The sequence below is a fragment of the Zingiber officinale genome, chromosome 5B (assembly GCF_018446385.1).
Source record: "Zingiber officinale cultivar Zhangliang chromosome 5B, Zo_v1.1, whole genome shotgun sequence".
Classification (NCBI taxonomy): domain Eukaryota; kingdom Viridiplantae; phylum Streptophyta; class Magnoliopsida; order Zingiberales; family Zingiberaceae; genus Zingiber; species Zingiber officinale.
Window position 1 is genome coordinate 126262877 of NC_055995.1, and position 18523 is coordinate 126281399.

Genomic DNA, 18523 nt, shown 5'->3' on the forward strand with positions numbered 1-18523 from the left:
ACATTTTTTTTTGTTGAAAATTTTTGATTTTAAAAGAAAAAGGATTGAAATTGAAGAATATTATAAGTTATAAAACTAAGAACATAAATTGATTCATAAAAGGATTAAAATTGAAAAAGATATAAATTATAGGACTAAAAATGTAATATTCTCAGGAACTAAATAATAGAGTGAGATGTTCTTTTGATTTTTGTTAAACATATTTCACATAAGATAAAAGTAAAGTGATTGGAATAGAAGAAATACAGTACTTGTAAAATTTAATGATGAGAAATTTTATAAAATAATGATTAAATTTACTATGTCAAGTTGAATATTAAATATAAAATGAAAACACGAGCCAAAGATGAATCACAAAGATAAGAATGTTAAAATAAATGTATGGTCATACAGAAAAATAAGAAATAAAAATATTTTTTTTTATAAAATTATAATTTCTTTTCATGAATGATCAATTTATATAAATCATAATTTATATCAGAATTAGATAATAACATTGAACTTGTTTAGGACCTTTCTTAGCATGATCCTAATTTGGTTATTCGCCAAAGTTTATAACGTAGAATTAGATTAGAACAACATCCTTCAATATCAATTCTTTAGTAAATGCAAGCAAGATTGAAATGTAGGCGTTATATCAGTCTAATTCCACAAACCATTGTTTGAACTAACTTACTAACCCCAAACACAGTCAGTAAGAAGAAATAATTCTACAACCGATGGTTCACACTAATTTTTGGCAATTTAAACACAATGAAAGATCGCATGTAATATCTCGCACTAAATAATAAGAAAGCACAATCAGAAATGTCCTTGTGCTCAAACTTGCTTTTTAAAACAGATCTAGCAATTTATAACAATTTACAGATGAGAGAAAATGTCAATAACTGAACAGGCCCCATACCAGAACTCAACCAGCTGAAGATCCACGAAGTTTATTTGCAACGTAGAGGAGATGGCTGATGTTTGTTGATGGATAATTCTGCAAGAGTTTAAGGTTGGATGTGAAATCCCCAGCCAAGAGGCGTCTTCTGACGAGTATCAGCATGGCACAACATATTCTTAGTAGGGTTTCCTGTGATCATGGACATTGTTCGTGTAACCTTTTGGTGAAGGACATGATGACGGATCATTCAACTACCACGAAGGAAAGATATGGGTACCTGAGGACCTTCAGGATCACTTAAGAGTGTATCCCAAATGTGAAGGCTGTCAGCAAAGTTGAACTCCTGTGTTAAAAGCAGTGTAATCCATCTGAAAGCGTAGAACTGGGGATTGACCTTCAAAATTCATGAATCAATCAGATCAACACCAAGAAGCAGATTCCAAAATGACACTTTTGCAAATGAGTAGCTCAGATGGGTAATAGAAAATGTAACTATAGTAGCTACTCTTCTTACCTTGGTTGTGACTTCAAGATGACGCCAAAGCTCTTCATCATGCTTCTTGAGTAGCTCAGACAGTTTACTGATTGTAGAACGAATTCCAACTACACTATTGTCAAGTTTTTGACAGAAATTGTCCCTGAACCCACTCAGTAACTCAACAAAACAAAAGAAAGCATCAGCTTCAGCATATTCCTGTTAAGATGGACAATGTAAATCCTAAGAGTCCATCAATAATCAAGAAAATATTCCAATGACTTAAAGTAAAGAGCATATATTTATCATTAAATGAAAAATCACTTGCACAACTTATCTGTTAATAGTAGTTGTGTTTCAGATAGTCTATGCAATAATTGAAAGAGAATTCAAGCATCCAGTAAATTATGGTATATGCATTCAATAGATGCAGTTCCACAAAGTCCAAAAGGCAATATAGACAAAGAGACTGACTTTTTTCCAAATAGAAAGTGACAACATAGTCTATGTGAGAAAAAGATGACGGCACTGCTTCATAACTTGCTATATGACCAATTAGTCATCAGTTTGAAAAATGAGTAATCAATCATAAGAGCAAATGGAACACAAATAATGGTTCTGGCAAGAGCAAGATAAAAAAATAAAGACAAGGAAGCATTCTCCTTGGCCACACTAAATCATAGAGCACCATCATACAGGAAAATCCACATGATAGCTTGGGGAATGCTACCAAATCTCCTTATTTGCAGTGAGACTAACTTGACACTGCACCGTTTGCTAGCGTCTGTCTCATACAATTTTGTTAAGGTTCCTTTCAGAACACCAAATAATTACAAGTGCAGTTTCCCAATTAGATAAATATGACATCCTAATTGCTGAAAACAGGGAATAGAGATGGATGTATCAAGCCAAGCAGAAGGGAATTGACGACTCAGAATATTCCCAGATCCACAATTAATAGATTTCAAAAGCAAGACTTATTCTGTGCCTTCCTAGACAACCTCATTCAGGTTTATTAGGAGACTGGTGCCAAAATGTAGAGAAGTGGATGGACATCAGAAGAGGTTGCAACAAGCAGAATTTATCAATATTCTAGAATCAGGACTACTATTTATAAGATTGAAAAGCAAAGTGTCAGAGGCTTGACCACTGAAAGATACCTCAATTACTTGCCTAATATGGACAACAACTAACTTAATGCAATACGAGCTCTATAAATATTCCATCAATATAATATAAATAACTCAAACAGTTTAGTATGACTAGTGAAATAGTTTCTGGTGAATAGACCACAAAAGCCTCATTAAGACAGAAAACTTATTGGTGTCAGAAGAAAATAATTTTAAAGCATGGATAAAAGCAACCCATATATCAAATCATGACTGAAAGTGGACATTGTTGCCAGTATTAATGGTATACGATAATGGAAAAGATTTATAATGACTAAATGTATAGTTGCAATAATGACACAGCGGGAGTTTCATAACCATACAGCATTATTTGCCTCTGGATCATTTTTGAAAACATAAAAAAGAGGCGCTAAAATTTCATTCATCCCTTGTACATATCTTATTCCTGGATTCAGCTTTGCAAATATAATGAGTATGCGCCTCATGACCTCCTGGAACAAAGATAATTGATTGGTTAGTGCAACCAGCTTAAGAAAACTACTTGATGTCACCTAGTATCTAAGCAGATACTTGCCTGATTAGACACTGCAAAGGAAGAATCACCATTAAAAAATTGCATGTCAGGATGAGTGCGCTTTACATCTCTGTCAATCTGCTCTATGATCTCCGCATCCTAAAGTGGTCCACATGTATTAGAATTAGTTGCATTTACCATCATCCAAAATAGAAACAAGGATCCAAAAAAGAAAAACAGCTAGTCAGAGGTGATTCATATGAACATAATGCAAACATTCTAATAATTATGACACATGCAAATCATAATAATCAAACTGTAAACAAGCAGCAACTTAACAAGAAAAAAAATGCATTTTTTGCATGAGAAAAATTTGTATTCTGTTTCTTCTTTAATCTATAAGGAATTTCAGCAATCTGAAAATAAGTATCATAATTCATGAATACTTGGATTTAAAAACAAAGATCAAACATAGAGGATTTTAAATGTTTTTAGTGTCACCAGAAAATTATAAAAAAAACAAACAGATTAAATTAGTGAAATCTAGCTTCCAGCCATAGGTAAATATCATTTTTTAAAATATACAGGATCCTTAGAACATTGGTTGCATCTATTTTTTTTCCTATCACTGAGCATATTTCCTAGTGTGAGCTAAAGACTTTGCACAAAAATAGGGCAATCCTAAGAATAAACGAAAAAAACATACTCCATAAATCATTCTATTAAGTTACTATTAAACATTGTTCACAGTTATGTGCTGAAAATGAGCAGGCAGGGATAATGAAGGTGCATTTCTTGGAGGTAGGCTCCTATTCTGCAACTTGTTTCTTGCAGAAATTTTTACCGTCTCATAAGACTTATAGATGGTGGTCAATAGAGAGATTACATTGTCTTTTCTTCAAGTGTATTTAGCATCAATACTATCAGGGACTAATTGTAAATACCACAAAATCTAAGGTGTAAAGCATAAAGTTTACAATATGAATATTATATTTTCTATTAAAATCCACGAAGTTGCTTCTGGGCTTCCTAAGTGTTCAGCACGTAGGCATCATGTTACTTTTTTTCCCTCTACTTCTCAATCCAGTGGCTGCTTCGGGCTTCACAACCTTGCTACACAGGTGGTTTTTTATCATTCTGCTCTCCTTCTCAATCAGTGGATTAATCTGAGTTCACGAAGCCTTTGCTGTTGAACAACATAGTTGGCATTCTATGAGTGGTGGCATTTATTTTTCTGCAGAAGTGTGGTCAATTTAACTGGAGGTGAAGCAGTATCATTTTTAATATAACTTTATTCCTCCTGGATTTCATTGTTGTTGTCACCTATCGCCAGCACTATTCGGCATCTGCTTGTTGGATCTTCAAGATTTTCAGAATGTTCTTCAAGGGTGGAAGAGGAGGTGAGTCAACATGGAGGAGGAGTTGGATCTTATGGATTGTTTTCTCCCCAAGATTGTCAACATCCGATTCTGATTGCTCAATTTGGCACATCATATTTGTAGATATGGAGGTGTAGCACCTCCATTCACCTACCTTGGTCAGCTTTACGCTCAACTGCCTGCTCAGCTCTCCATCTTGCCTTGCCTTACCAAACAGATACAAATCTAATGTTTAAACAACTCAACAATAAGACTACAGAAGAACTTAACTGCCTACATGAGTGGATACTCAAAACAGGAACTGATAACATTCCTTGTTTCTTTTGTAGTTATTATCCATCTTTAGATAAAAGAGGAACCTGCAAAATATGTAAAAAACAAGCCTGTAATCTTTGTCTTCAACAACTGTTCTTATTACGATACCCATAAGCCAGCTCTCTAAAGGAGACACTCGAAATTTTTTATTAGAAACAAGAGTTTCTGTATTAGAAACACGTATTAATAAATTAGAAACAGAAATTGAGACCCTAGATAAACAAATAAAAGAAAACCTTCCTCCACATTCTTCTTCTCAGGCTACCCTTGATAAAGGTAAAGGTTTACAACTTACACCAGCCGATATAATAGATCGAGATCTAGTCTTTATAAAAGCCTCTAGTATATGTAATACAGGAAAAACTCAAGACATTAGAGTCAAATGTCTGGTCAATATCCATGGCCATGAATTCACACTACATACCTTTTTAGATAGTGGAGCTACCAACTCCACCATAGATGAAAATACACTTCTTTCTGTCTTACCAAAAACTTTAATAAAAACAGCATCACAATCATTACTAAGTACACAATTTGATGGCCAACAGTTAGCTTGCACGCAATTTGTTACTAACACCCATCTAAGGTTTTATGACAACTATGGTAAATACGGCACACCACTCTCACTTCCTAAGCTATGGATTAAACCACTATTACATCCTAATATTCACTTAATCCTAGGTTTAAATTTTCTGGTAGCATCAGATAGAGCTTGTCTTCTAACTAAGGATTATGCTCTTTTCTTTTCCTCACCCATAATATCCCCAATAGTATTAGACTATCCCTCTATTGTCCATCCCTTAACTACAAAATCCCACATAGAACTCCTACCTTCAGACAACACATCTTGTCAATGTTTTCCTAAAAATGCCTGTAAACAACCCAGTAAGAAGGCACAACCGGATAACCAGACCTGTGCCCTAGCTTTTTCTGACTACCAAGACTCGGAAAACTAGCCTCACTTGGCTGGTCAAGCCCTATAACTGATGACACTTGGATCCCACATGATCTTATACTCCCACAACAGTTACTTCAATTAATAAACACACATAAACCTGATTTAGACTCTCTCATTTCTAGATTAGAAAAACTAGAAATAATTGGAGAAAATCCTACTAAATATTGGGACAGCGAAAAAGTATACTGCAAACTATCAATCATTAATCCATACCTTACAATTAAGGCCCAAGACTTAAAATATACAAATTGGGAAGCTGAAGAATGCAAAATACATATTAACCAACTCTTAACTTTAGGAGTCATTCAAAGGTCTACATCTAGGCACCAAAGTCCAGCTTTTATAGTTAATAAAGGATCAGAACAAAAACGTGGCCAATCTAGAATGGTATTTAATTACAAGAGACTAAATGATAATTGTCAAGAAGACTAAATCAGATAGAGCTTGTCTTCTAACTAAGGATTATGCTCTTTTCTTTTCCTCATCCATAATATCCCCAATAGTATCAGACTATCCCTCTATTATCCATCCCTTAACTACAAAATCCCACATAGAACTCCTACCTTCAGACAACACATCTTGTCAATGTTCTCCTAAAAATGCCTGTAAACAACCCAGTAAGAAGGCACAACCAGATAACCAGACCTATGCCCTAGCTTTTTCTGACTACCAAGACTCGAAAAACTAGCCTCACTTGGCTGGTCAAGCCCTATAACTGATGACACTTGGATCCCACATGATCTTATACTCCCACAACAGTTACTTCAATTAATAAACACACATAAACCTGATTTAGACTCTCTCATTTCTAGATTAGAAAAACTAGAAATAATTGGAGAAAATCCTACTAAATATTGGGACAGAGACAAAGTATACTGCAAACTATCAATCATTAATCCAGACCTTACAATTAAGGCCCAAGACTTAAAATATACAAATTGGGAAACTGAAGAATGCAAAATGCATATTAACCAACTCTTAACTTTAGGAGTCATTCAAAGGTCTACATCTAGACACCGAAGTCCAGCTTTTATAGTTAATAAAGGATCAGAACAAAAACGTGGCCAATCTAGAATGGTATTTAATTACAAGAGACTAAATGATAATTGTCAAGAAGACGGTCATAAAATCCCCGACAAAGACCAACTCTTAAATAAAATCCAAAACTCAAAATGGTACTCAAAATTTGACATGAAATCAGGATTTTGGCAAGTCAAAATGCATCCTGAGTCCATTGAATGGACAGCCTTTTCTTGTCCCGAGGGACATTTTGAGTGGCTTGTTATGTCTCCTCAAATATTCCAAAGGAAAATGGATGACATTTTTCGAGATTTTTCTCTCTTCACTTGTGTATATATAGATGATATTTTAGTCTTCTCTAAGACTAAACAAGAACATTATGCTCATCTTTATATTATATTTAACTTATTTGAGAAACATGGTCTGATTATTTCTCGAAAGAAAATGACAATAGTTACTACTCATATTGATTTCTTAGGAGCAGAGATAGGACAGGGACAAATAGCCCTTCAACCTCGTATCTCTGCTAAAATCCTTGCTTTTCCAGATAAAATGGAAGACACTAAAACTCTAAGAGCCTTTTTAGGACTCCTAAATTATGCTAGATCTTATTTAAAAAATATAGGAAAAATCAGCGGCCCCTTATACAACAAAACCTACTTAACAGGACAAAAACACTTTAATCAACAAGATATAGCACTTGTAAAACAGATTAAAGAGTTAGTAAAAACAATTCCCATGTTAACACTCCCACTTGATGCTAACTACTTAGTCATCGAAACAGATGGATGTGAAACAGGATGGGGAGGAATTTTATTTAGAAAACATCCAAGTATGACCCTAAAACTACAGAAACCTTATGCAGATATGCCTCTGGAAAATTTCAAGAAAAAGGACATCTTACCTCGTTAGATTTTGAAATATTAGCAGTTATTATTGTCTAGAAGCCTTCCGATTATTCATTTGTAATAAGCAAGAAATCACCATTTGAACCGACTGCGAAGCTATAGTCAAGTATAGTCAACAAACTAAAGGATTAAGTACTAAGAGATGACTAAAATTCACAGATACTATTATTAATAAAGGTTTACGCATTCACTGAGAACATATAAAAGAAATTAACAATTCTTTAGCTGATATTTTATCTCGTTTACTCCACTAACGTTTTCTGTTTAGGTAATGGATCGACCAAGGAAAGTACGCACCTCGTTTGCTACTAAAACATTAAGATTTGGAACACAAGAATTACAACAGTTTACACAGCAAGAAGATCAGTTTCGCTCTTTATTCAGAGACAAACTAGATCACATTCAACACTGTTTGATAGATAACATTTGGCACATTCCTACCATCCCTGGTAGCTCAGGACACAAGATAGCAGTCATAAATGTTTTAACAAACTATTTTCTAACAACCATACAAAAGTCAGCAGGCAAGAAATTCTTTTGTTATGTAGTCTTTTCTGGGCCACAAGCTGGGTTATATGATATTTGGGAGGAAACAAATATGGCCATACAAGGCCTAGAACATCCTTTCTTCAAAGGGTATTATTCACTTGAAGAAGCTTTTAATGCTGCCAGAACTCAACTTGGTGCTAATTTCTTTATTAGCACTTTATTAAAAACAACAACTATGGTGCCAAACCTAACCAGCTCACAAATTGAAGAGACTCATATATATGTACAAATTACTGAAGGAACTCATGGGTCTCCTTCCTCTTCCACGACATTAGAAGAAAAAAAGCCACAACGGCCTAACTATCTAACACTGGCCCGGTTAAAAGAACAAGCTGCTACAACTTTTGCTCAAAGAACATCCGCAGCTCATATATTGAGCCTGCTCAATTCTATACCTGAAGACATCAACTCTTACGTTTGAAACTTAGCAGAACAGTCTGCATTACAAACCTTTATTGAATTATGTGAAGCCTTAAAGGTCTTCCATAAAAATCCCCCTCCTGAGATAATTATTGTCTATGAAGCAGAATTTGACCCAAAACTCAAATGTCAAAAAATTGACCCAACTTGTGAAGACTCTGCTAAATAAGGATGTCTATGCCAGCTGTTATATTTCTTCCGTAAAGTTAACTTGGACTATGAGAAGTATAAAGCAACCTCTTACAAAGGAAGGCTTATTACTCCTTTTCTTCTGATGGACTATTTTACAAAGTTTGGATACATGATCTAGATTCTGTAAAAGATTTTTCTATGAAGCTTGGTATTATCATTTCTCTGGCCCTAGAAGAAGAAGAAACGTTTGTCGTATACACTTTTGATAGCTCTCCACCTGAATGGCATGACCTTAATATTGAACCACCCAAAACATCTGGTTAAAATTAATATCGATGAAGTCGGGGTATCAAACGGAACTTGAAGATTACCCATCCGACCCGATCTCCGTTGGGAAGCTCTCCTCATATTGAAGATCGATTAAAGCATTGGAGAGCATCGGTACAAGGACTGCTAGAGCATATAGAGCAGCACTCCACAGAAGTATGCAGCCAGACTTAGCCGGAAGTTCACAAACTCCCTCTCTGGACCTTACCAGTGACAATAACCTCGACAACTTAATGGAGACTTAATGAAGTAACGTCATCCATGACGTCCTCTCCCATAAACACAACACTACAGTAACATCTACCAAAAACGTCATTCCTGACTTTTTTTTTCTGCCGACCAGCCAATATGTCCACCCACCTAAAACGAAGCCATCTGTCCTCCCAACTAAACCCTTCTTTTGCCAGGCCCCCTTTCCATTTCTTAGTGCTTTCCACTTGTCCTTCACCAAGCCTTCTCTTTCCAGGCCCCTCTCTTTCTCTGCTTTCCTTCTCCTCCAAGAAAAGCTCTCTCCTCCGTCTATAAAAGGACCCCAAAACTCTCTTACTGGAGCATCCACTTCCCCCCACTGCACTCACTACTGTCCATACTCTTCCGCTGTTCTTCAAGTGTGCTCAAGTGTGTTTGTAAGTTTTCTCTGTTAAGTTATGTAAAAATTCGGTACCTTTATGTAATATATGTTGTTCTCTATGTAAGCTATCTTTATGTAAAAATTTTATGTAACTCTCTGTAAAAATTCTCTACTCAATAAGATCTATGCTTGTTGCTTGTTTTATAATGACAATCTACGTTTAGACTCAAAAATATTCTGTCTCTCTCGTCTTGGCTCTTTTCCTCAGTCCTTGTCTTAGTAACCAACAGGTGAACAGTGCGGGCTAAGTAAGAAGGGTAGCAACCCAAAATCTTACGCATAAGCCCGCACAGGTCTTATATGATTTTGGTTATTCCTGATACAGTTACTGTTCACCTGTTGGTTACTAAGACAAGGACTGAGGAAAAGAGCCAAGACGAGAGAGACAGAATATTTTTGAGTCTAAACGTAGATTGTCATTATAAAACAAGCAACAAGCATAGATCTTATTGAGTAGAGAATTTTTACAGAGAGTTACATAAAATTTTTACATAAAGATAGCTTACATAGAGAACAACATATATTACATAAAGGTACCGAATTTTTACATAAACAGTAGTGAGTGCAATGGGGGAAGTGGATGCTTCAGCAAGAGATTTTTGGGGTCCTTTTATAAGCGGAGGAGAGAGATTTTCTTGGAGGAGAAGGAAAGCAGAGAAAGAGAGGGGCCTGGAAAGAGAAGGCTTAGTGAAGGACAAGTGGAAAGCACTAAGAAATGGAAAGGGGGCCTGGTAAAAGAAGGGTTTAGTGGGAGGATGATGGCTTCGCGGAGATGTTATCGTAGTGTTGTGTTTATGGAGAGGACGCCATGGACGACGTTAAGTCTCCATTAAGTTGTCGAGGTTATTGTAAGGTCCAGAGGGAGTCAGGAACTTCCGCTAAGTCCGATCGCATACTGGAGTGTCTCTATACGCTCGGTAGAGGACAGGGCTAGTCTCTTTTCGACAAGATCTTCGCTTTTCTTTATAATGTCAAGCAATGTCGTGTTTCAAGGAGGGAGGAATCTAGTTCCCATATCTTTCGCCAGATCTTCTCGTAAGTTTCTCCTAGAAGTAATTGCTCGATCCTAAGCGATCCCAAGCCCAATTAGTCCTCAGATCGATGCTTCCAATGCTTTAATCGATCTTCAATAAGAGGAGAGCTTCCCAACGGAGATCGGGCCGACGGGTAATCTTCAAGTTCTGCTTCGATACCCCGACTTCATCGATATTCACCAACCGTATGTTCGGTTCAATTAAGGTTGCCATTCCGAGAGTCACAAAAGTACATACAACAAACGCTTCCTCTTTTCGAGCAGAAATAATTTTTTTTTAGAAAAAATCTTTAACTGGATCACGACCCAAACTTTGATAGAAGTCCGTAGTCCATCGTAAGAAAAGGAGTGATAAGCCTTCCTTTGTATGAAATTGCTTTATACCTTTCATAGTCTAAGTCGGCTTTTGAAGGAATATAGCAATTGGCACGGACATCCGTATTTAGCAGAGTCTTCACAGGTTGGCCCAATTCGACATTTAAGTTTTGGGTCAAATTTTGCTTCATAGGTAATAGTTATCCTAGGAGGGGATTTTTGTGAAGGCCTTAACTGGGCCAGTGTTAGAAAGTTGGCCCGTTGTGGTTTCTTTTCTTCTAATGTCGTGGAAGAGGAAGGAGACCCATGAGTTCCTTCTGCAATTTGTAGGAGGTTCTGATTGTGAGCTAGTTGGCACCATAGTTGTTGTTTTTAATAAAGTGCTAATAAAGAAATTAGCACCAAGTTGAGTTCTGACAGCATTAAAAGCTTCTTCAAGTGAATAATACCCTTTGAAGAAAGGATGTTCTAGGCCTTGTATGGCCATATTTGTTTCCTCCCAAATATCATATAACCCAGCTTGTGGCCCAGAAAAGACTACATAACAAAAGAATTTCTTGCCTGCTGACTTTTGTATGGTTGTTAGAAAATAGTTTGTTAAAACATTTATGACTGCTATCTTGTGTCCTGAGCTACCAGGGATGGTAGGAATGTGCCAAATGTTATCTATCAAACAGTGTTGAATGTGATCTAGTTTGTCTCTGAATAAAGAGCGAAACTGATCTTCTTGCTGTGTAAACTGTTGTAATTCTTGTGTTCCAAATCTTAATGTTTTAGTAGCAAACGAGGTGCGTACTTTCCTTGGTCGATCCATTACCTTTTTTTTTAACGTTAGAGGAGGAAACGAGATAAAATATCAGCTAAAGAATTGTTAATTTCTTTTATATGTTCTCAGTGAATGCGTAAACCTTTATTAATAATAGTATCTGTGAATTTTAGTCATCTCTTAGTACTTAATCCTTTAGTTTGTTGACTATACTTGACTATAGCTTCGCAGTCGGTTCAAATGGTGATTTCTTGCTTATTACAAATGAATAATCGGAAGGCTTCTAGACAATAATAACTGCTAATATTTCAAAATCTAACGAGGTAAGATGTCCTTTTTCTTGAAATTTTCCAGAGGCATATCTGCATAAGGTTTCTGTAGTTTTAGGGTCATACTTGGATGTTTTCTAAATAAAATTCCTCCCCATCCTGTTTCACATCCATCTGTTTCGATGACTAAGTAGTCAGCATCAAGTGGGAGTGTTAACATGGGAATTGTTTTTACTAACTCTTTAATCTGTTTTACAAGTGCTATATCTTGTTGATTAAAGTGTTTTTGTCCTGTTAAGGAGGTTTTGTTGTATAAGGGGCCGCTGATTTTTCCTATATTTTTTAAATAAGATCTAGCATAATTTAGGAGTCCTAAAAAGGCTCTTAGAGTTTTAGTGTCTTCCATTTTATCTGGAAAAGCAAGGATTTTAGCAGAGATATGAGGTTGAAGGGTTATTTGTCCCTGTCCTATCTCTGCTCCTAAGAAATCAATATGAGTAGTAACTATTGTCATTTTCTTTCAAGAAATAATCAGACCATGTTTCTCAAATAAGTTAAATATAATATAAAGATGAGCATAATGTTCTTGTTTAGTCTTAGAGAAGACTAAAATATCATCTATATATACACAAGTGAAGAGAGAAAAATCTCGAAAAATATCATCCATTTTCCTTTGGAATATTTGAGGAGCGACCTTGAAGCCAAAAGGCATAACAAGCCACTCAAAATGTCCCTCGGGACAAGAAAAGGCTGTCCATTCAATGGACTCAGGATGCATTTTGACTTGCCAAAATCCTGATTTCATGTCAAATTTTGAGTACCATTTTGAGTTTTGGATTTTATTTAAGAGTTGGTCTTTGTCGGGGATTTTAATCATCTACTTTCGTAAAAATTTTGGTATCATCTACTTTCGTAAAAATTAATCATCTACTTTCGTAAAAATTTTGGTATCTCAATTGGAATTAGATCTTCAGTGTGATGCAGTTGAAAAGCACTTAGGGATTAATTAATGGGATTGGTCGTGCAAGGAACTTCATCTACAACTCATGATTAGGCGCGTGAAACAGGGATGGGATCAATGAGGATGGAGATTGGCCTAAATCTTAAGCTATGCACCATGAGGACCATCAACAGCTTCATGAAGGAGACCATAGCCACTAGTGACAGAAAGATGGCCAAGTTGCAGGAGCCTGCATGGAGTTTGGATGAGAGGGAAACAGTTGAAGCTTTCAAGGTGAACTCCTCCTTTGCATGCTCCTCGTCTATGGCAGTAACTTTTGCATTAGATTTGGTTGTTTCTTAAAGTTTGTTGGCAGTTTTCACCTAAAAATTTGATGATTGCTGATGCAGATGTTTCTTGGACTACAGTGATTGAGATGTTGAAGGAGCTCAAACGGTGCCAAGGAGAGCATTTAGCTAACGACTTCAAGGAATTCATACCCACTAGAAGTGAAGATGAAGAAGATGGGATGAAGCTGGAAGGAAAGAAATTGCAATGACAAGTGGCATTATATGAGCTCTGCTTACCTCTGAAGTGGAAATTTATGCAGAAACAAGGTCAATAATGAATTAATGATGACGTTACAAGAGCATTACAAATGAGGTATAAAACAAGAATTTTGAACAAATAGACTGTTTTATCTGATGTGATCTTTTTTCCATTTTTTGCTTAAGCTAAGAAAGAATGATTTCAGTGGTAGAGAAGTGGAAGACATGGTCATGTGGAGAAGGAAAATGTTCACACAGAATCCAAAATCCAGTAATATTGGGGTGGAAACAGAGACAAGCTTAATAACCTTCAATGCAGAATCATTGAAGTTGAGGATGAAAATAATCAGTCAAAAGAGGAAGTAGATTGCTCAGCAGATCAAAATTAAGGTAAACTTAAATTGTTTTGTTCTTATTTTTACCCATTCAAGTTATATAAATTAAGATAAATCAAATTATCCAACATATTATTTATCTAGACAATATTAGTATCACAAAATGATGATTTCAATGGGATCACACTGTTAGTGCAATTGACCTCCAAGGTTTTAATGTCCGACAAATATGTTTAAGTATGTTTAATGATACTTAGTCTTGGAAAGTCCTAGTTGTAGACTAAGCAAGGGAAATCTCGATAGATTGTGGAAGCCAATTTGATAGGTCTGGAGGACCTAATCCCTGGTAGCCGAATACTGAGTCCTAGTTATGGGCTAGGGAGGGAAATCTCGGTAAATCGTGGAAGCCAAGTGGATAGGTATGAAGGACCTAATCCCTCGATAGCCGAATACTGAGTCTTAGTGAGTGAAGCCAGGTGGAGAAAACCCTAGAGGGTGGTAACCTTAGGTTCTGGTGAGTGAAGCCAGATGGAGAAAATCCTAGGGGGAGATAACCTTAGGTAACGAGAAGTCTTGGAGGAGTGAACTCCAAGCAAGGTTGATCGGATGGTTTCCGGTCGACTGCGGATCTTGGTGATTCTAAGTTTAGTTTTACCATAGCATTTTGTGTTACTATTATTGCTGCTGGATAATGTAGTATTGCAAGAAAGGCCTTAGTGGATCAGGTGATCAGACACTGAGCAGAGAAAGTCCAAACAAGTCTAGAGGACCAATGTTTGGTAGGTAAATTGAGGTAAGCAACTGGAGGAGCGACAGTGAGGTCGTATTCCTGAAAGGAACAACCTAAGGTCGCTAATCCAACTAAAGAAACCAGAAAGGTTTCCAAGTTGAGATCAAAATAAGTGAACTGTCTATTATTATTACTCATGCATTTATTATTACTATGCTAATATCTGTTTTGCAGGATTATTGTCTAACACTGTTTTGCAGGTTCGGTTTGATCGGTCGACCAAACTAGATGATCGGTCGACCGAACAAGGCCAACTCAGAGCAAATATTTGTTCAAACCAAAACAGAGCAGAGTCCGATCAAAGCTTGATCGGTGGACCGAACAAGATGAACGGTCGACCGAACCCTGATGACTCAGCACAGTTCAGATCGAGCAGAAGGAAAGAAGGAAAGAAGGAAAGAAGGAAAACTTGCTGATCGGTCAACCGAACACATGGATCGATCGACCGAACGATCATCACATTAAAGGCGCAGTAAGTGCGAATCTCGGCAAATCTTGACGAACAAGGAAGGATCCTGTTCGGTCGACCGAAAAGAAGGATCGGTCGACCGAACCCTTAATGGTCATTAAATGTCGAAGATTGAATCAGCATCAAATCTCAGCGAAGATGGAAGGAAGCTGGTTCAGTCGACCGAACGTTGACGACTCTTATATAAGTGAGCTCGAGGTCCTAGGTTGTGTAACGAAGCAATGAAGCAAGAAATCTATTCAAAGTTCATTTCTATGCAGGTTGCAATTCGTGCTACGACTAATCATCTACTGCTCCAAGAAGTGTCGATCGAGCCTCAACTTTTATATACTGCCGGTATAACTTTCTTTTGCTTGCATTGTACTTAATTCAAGTAAAATAGTGGTTGTTACTATCTTACTCTTCTTCTTGTACGCACTGCTTCTTTCCAAGGTTTTCGGAAAGAAGAATTTTAGTGAATTGCGATCAAGGATTGCGGGTCTCGGAATAGGAGTCGACCTAGGCTCTGAACCAAGTAACCAAACGAGTCGTTTACTTTCCATATTCTGATTGTCTTTAAAACGCGAAAAGAAAAGTTTTTAGAGTGCGATATTCACCCCCCCCCCCCCCCCCCCCCTCCTCTATCGCACTCTTTCGATCCTACACACACAACCAAAAGAGTACTTCTGTCAGCATGTTCAACCACTTATATTTCAAATACTTCTTTGGTGTAAAAGTTGCCAGTTAAAGAGGAGACACATTTCTCAATTGAATTATGTGTTTTCTATCATGCTATGCTAGTGGAAGTTGGTATGCTACGAGCCATTGCACTGCCATGAATGTCAAACTGGTACCAAGATAAGGAAAGGCATTATCTAATCCATACAAGTACAGAAGATTAGTTGATAAACAAAGTTATCTTATAAGGACAAATTTTAACATCTCATTTGCAGTCAATTTATTGAAACCCCATGCCACAATCATTAGGAGGCAACTCTATATTGTACCATAAAAAAACTCCAGAAAGAGGCCCCTTGATTTAGGATCGAGGTCATCAATTTATTGAAACCACATTACTACATTTAGGAGAAATACTTCCCTCCAACTATTTTAAGTTTCTTTAACCCAGTTTCTCTGGTTCGTATTTGACATACCAATCAAATAAGTTTGCAACAGTATGTAGGCATTAAGTTTATGATATAGGTAATATTTATGTCATGATCCAGTGTATGCAACAAAATGAAAGATAGTTGTCAGTGATTCAATGCATGAAAACTTCATCAGCAACTGTTAATAACTTCAACTCTATTAAGCTAAAATATCCCTCGTAGTTATCCACATTTTCTAATTGTGCAAGGTGATGAGATGGGCATGAAGGTATAAAGTAGTAGCTTAAGCATACTGAAAAGAATAGTCTTGTCAAGTTCAGAAGCTTTACCTTGAAAAACTGATTCCACACACTAGTTTTCCCTAGGCTCAAAGGATGCTCATCATGTGTTATTCCGGATCTTGTTAGAAAGCCATGGCCTCCACTTCCCAACTCTTCATTTTTCTGGCGACAAGATTCCTCCATTCTCCATGCCACTTCTGACTGACTAGCAGAAAAAAACTTTCAAAATTTCCATGAATGGAGAGGGGGAAAAGAACCATATCAGTAACACTCAAATTTCTTTTTGTATCTTGGTCGGCCACTCATTCAAGAGGTAAAATCAGATTTAACTAGAATAACTCTTAATTTTGTTGGACCATTAACTTTCACAGCCATATAGAATTCATAAATAGAAGATGCCTACCGGATTCACCAAAAACTCTTCCCTAAAATCATTGTATTGAACCCGCTTCCTGTCTAATTCTTGACCCCACAATTCTCGGTTTCTAGGCAAATAACCTAGGAGGAGCTGTGCAGCATAAAAAAAAAGTGTTATTTTCTAGCTCCAAAGTTCAGAAAAAGAAACGTTTAATCCATTGATAATCCGTCACCTGAAGAGATTTCCATGAAACAGATCGGTATTATATATCATATTGAAAGGAGTAGCGTAGTCTTAGCATTTTTTTCTCGTTAACAACGAACGAATGGAGAAGTTTTTAGGGAAAAAAAATCCTATTAGAGGTAGAATTAAATTAAACGACTAATCTAATTCACGATAATATATACCAAATTGTAACGGAAATGAGTTTGTAGGAACCTTCCATATAGTAGATCGAATTCCAGCTCCATCCGGAATGCCCTGCGAGGCCAACCTTCGTAGTTCCTCGATATTTATAACCTTCTTCGATAGCTGAGCACACATTTTAACTCCAGTAAGTAAATCATAACCATGGAAAAATTGCAACGGAAGCATCCAGCAATAGAGAGAATGCGTGTATACTTCGGATAAGAGCTGGGACTGGCGAGAGACGTCCTCCTCCGACAACCTCGAAGGGTTCGGATCGCCCGAAAGGGTTCCGGAGGAGGGTCTCGGGGCCTCCCGCGGAGGCGGAGGAGGAGGCGGAGCAGGGCGAGGGGAAGGCGGAGGCTCAGGGATTACAGCTTGCACAGGTGGTTCGTGCTTCGGAGGTGGCAACGATCGGGGTGAGCGATCGGCAGGATGTGAAGCGGCAGCCACGGTAGCGGCGGAGGAAGAGGTCGACGAGGACCAGATCGAGCTATTGAGCCACTCGGGCACGCCCTTCTTGCCCATTCTTTACCGTCTCCCCAGCGTATCTCGGCGCTTCGCTGGCCGTGAGCCCTAAGCTCTGCTCGCCGTCATCGCCATGACACAGTTCGCGCTCCGTGACAGACGGCGACGTGGGAGATCGAGGTGCCGATTCCCCCACAAAGAAGTGCATTTCGGCAAAATAAAAATTATGCCGCGTTTTCATTCGGTGTCGATGCTGTGTGCTGTTTGACTACGAACAGCTCTAGTTGAATTGTCGTAAAGGACCTCTATTTTTAATAAATATTCAAATGTTCTTTTTGGCAAAAACAAAAAATACAAATGTATTATTTTTATTTATGAAAAATAATTGTCATAAAAAATTTTAAAAATAAAATTACACGCCTTCTTAATTGTCATGTTTCTTGCTGTCTCAAAGAATTATAAGATTGATGAAAAACTAATTGTTACTACTCAGTCACTTATTCATAATAGTCATGTGATTTATCTTCTTAGTATTAATTGTGAATTAATGAAAATACTGATGAAGAGTGAATCACTTTTTACGACATTGAAAACTAATTAGTGTGTGTATATTTAGTTAGATATGTTAAAGAAGTGCATAGAAATTTGAAAGGTTGCATAGAAGAAATCTAGGATTTGAATACTCATCTAATAATTATTTGTTCGAATAACATCAATAATGTAGAAAAAAAAATTACCATTAGAACATCCACATCAATTACCTTAACTTAAATTTTTATCTTAAATTTTACATTTTGCATTAAAAAAACATCTG

General features: G+C 36.9%; 1 protein-coding gene across 3 annotated transcripts; it reads right to left on the reverse strand.

The window, feature by feature from the left end:
- Positions 1 to 695: 695 nt before the first annotated feature.
- Positions 696 to 17925, reverse strand: LOC121985853 (TBC1 domain family member 13-like). 3 transcript variants are annotated; one of them, XM_042539539.1, is made up of 9 exons: positions 17458 to 17923; positions 17275 to 17367; positions 16882 to 16986; positions 16527 to 16679; positions 3066 to 3164; positions 2854 to 2982; positions 1401 to 1541; positions 1164 to 1280; positions 696 to 1075 (listed from the first exon to the last, which is right to left on the reverse strand). In XM_042539539.1, exons 1-9 carry the CDS (start codon positions 17767 to 17769, stop codon positions 911 to 913), a joined length of 1314 nt encoding a protein of 437 aa, XP_042395473.1. In that variant the 5' UTR covers positions 17770 to 17923; the 3' UTR covers positions 696 to 910. The 3 variants fall into 3 exon arrangements, with proteins under 3 accessions (XP_042395473.1, XP_042395472.1, XP_042395474.1); XM_042539538.1 differs by having other exon boundaries at positions 1401 to 1580; XM_042539540.1 differs by lacking the exon at positions 16882 to 16986 and having other exon boundaries at positions 1401 to 1580; positions 17458 to 17925.
- Between the last annotated feature and the right edge of the window lie 598 nt (positions 17926 to 18523).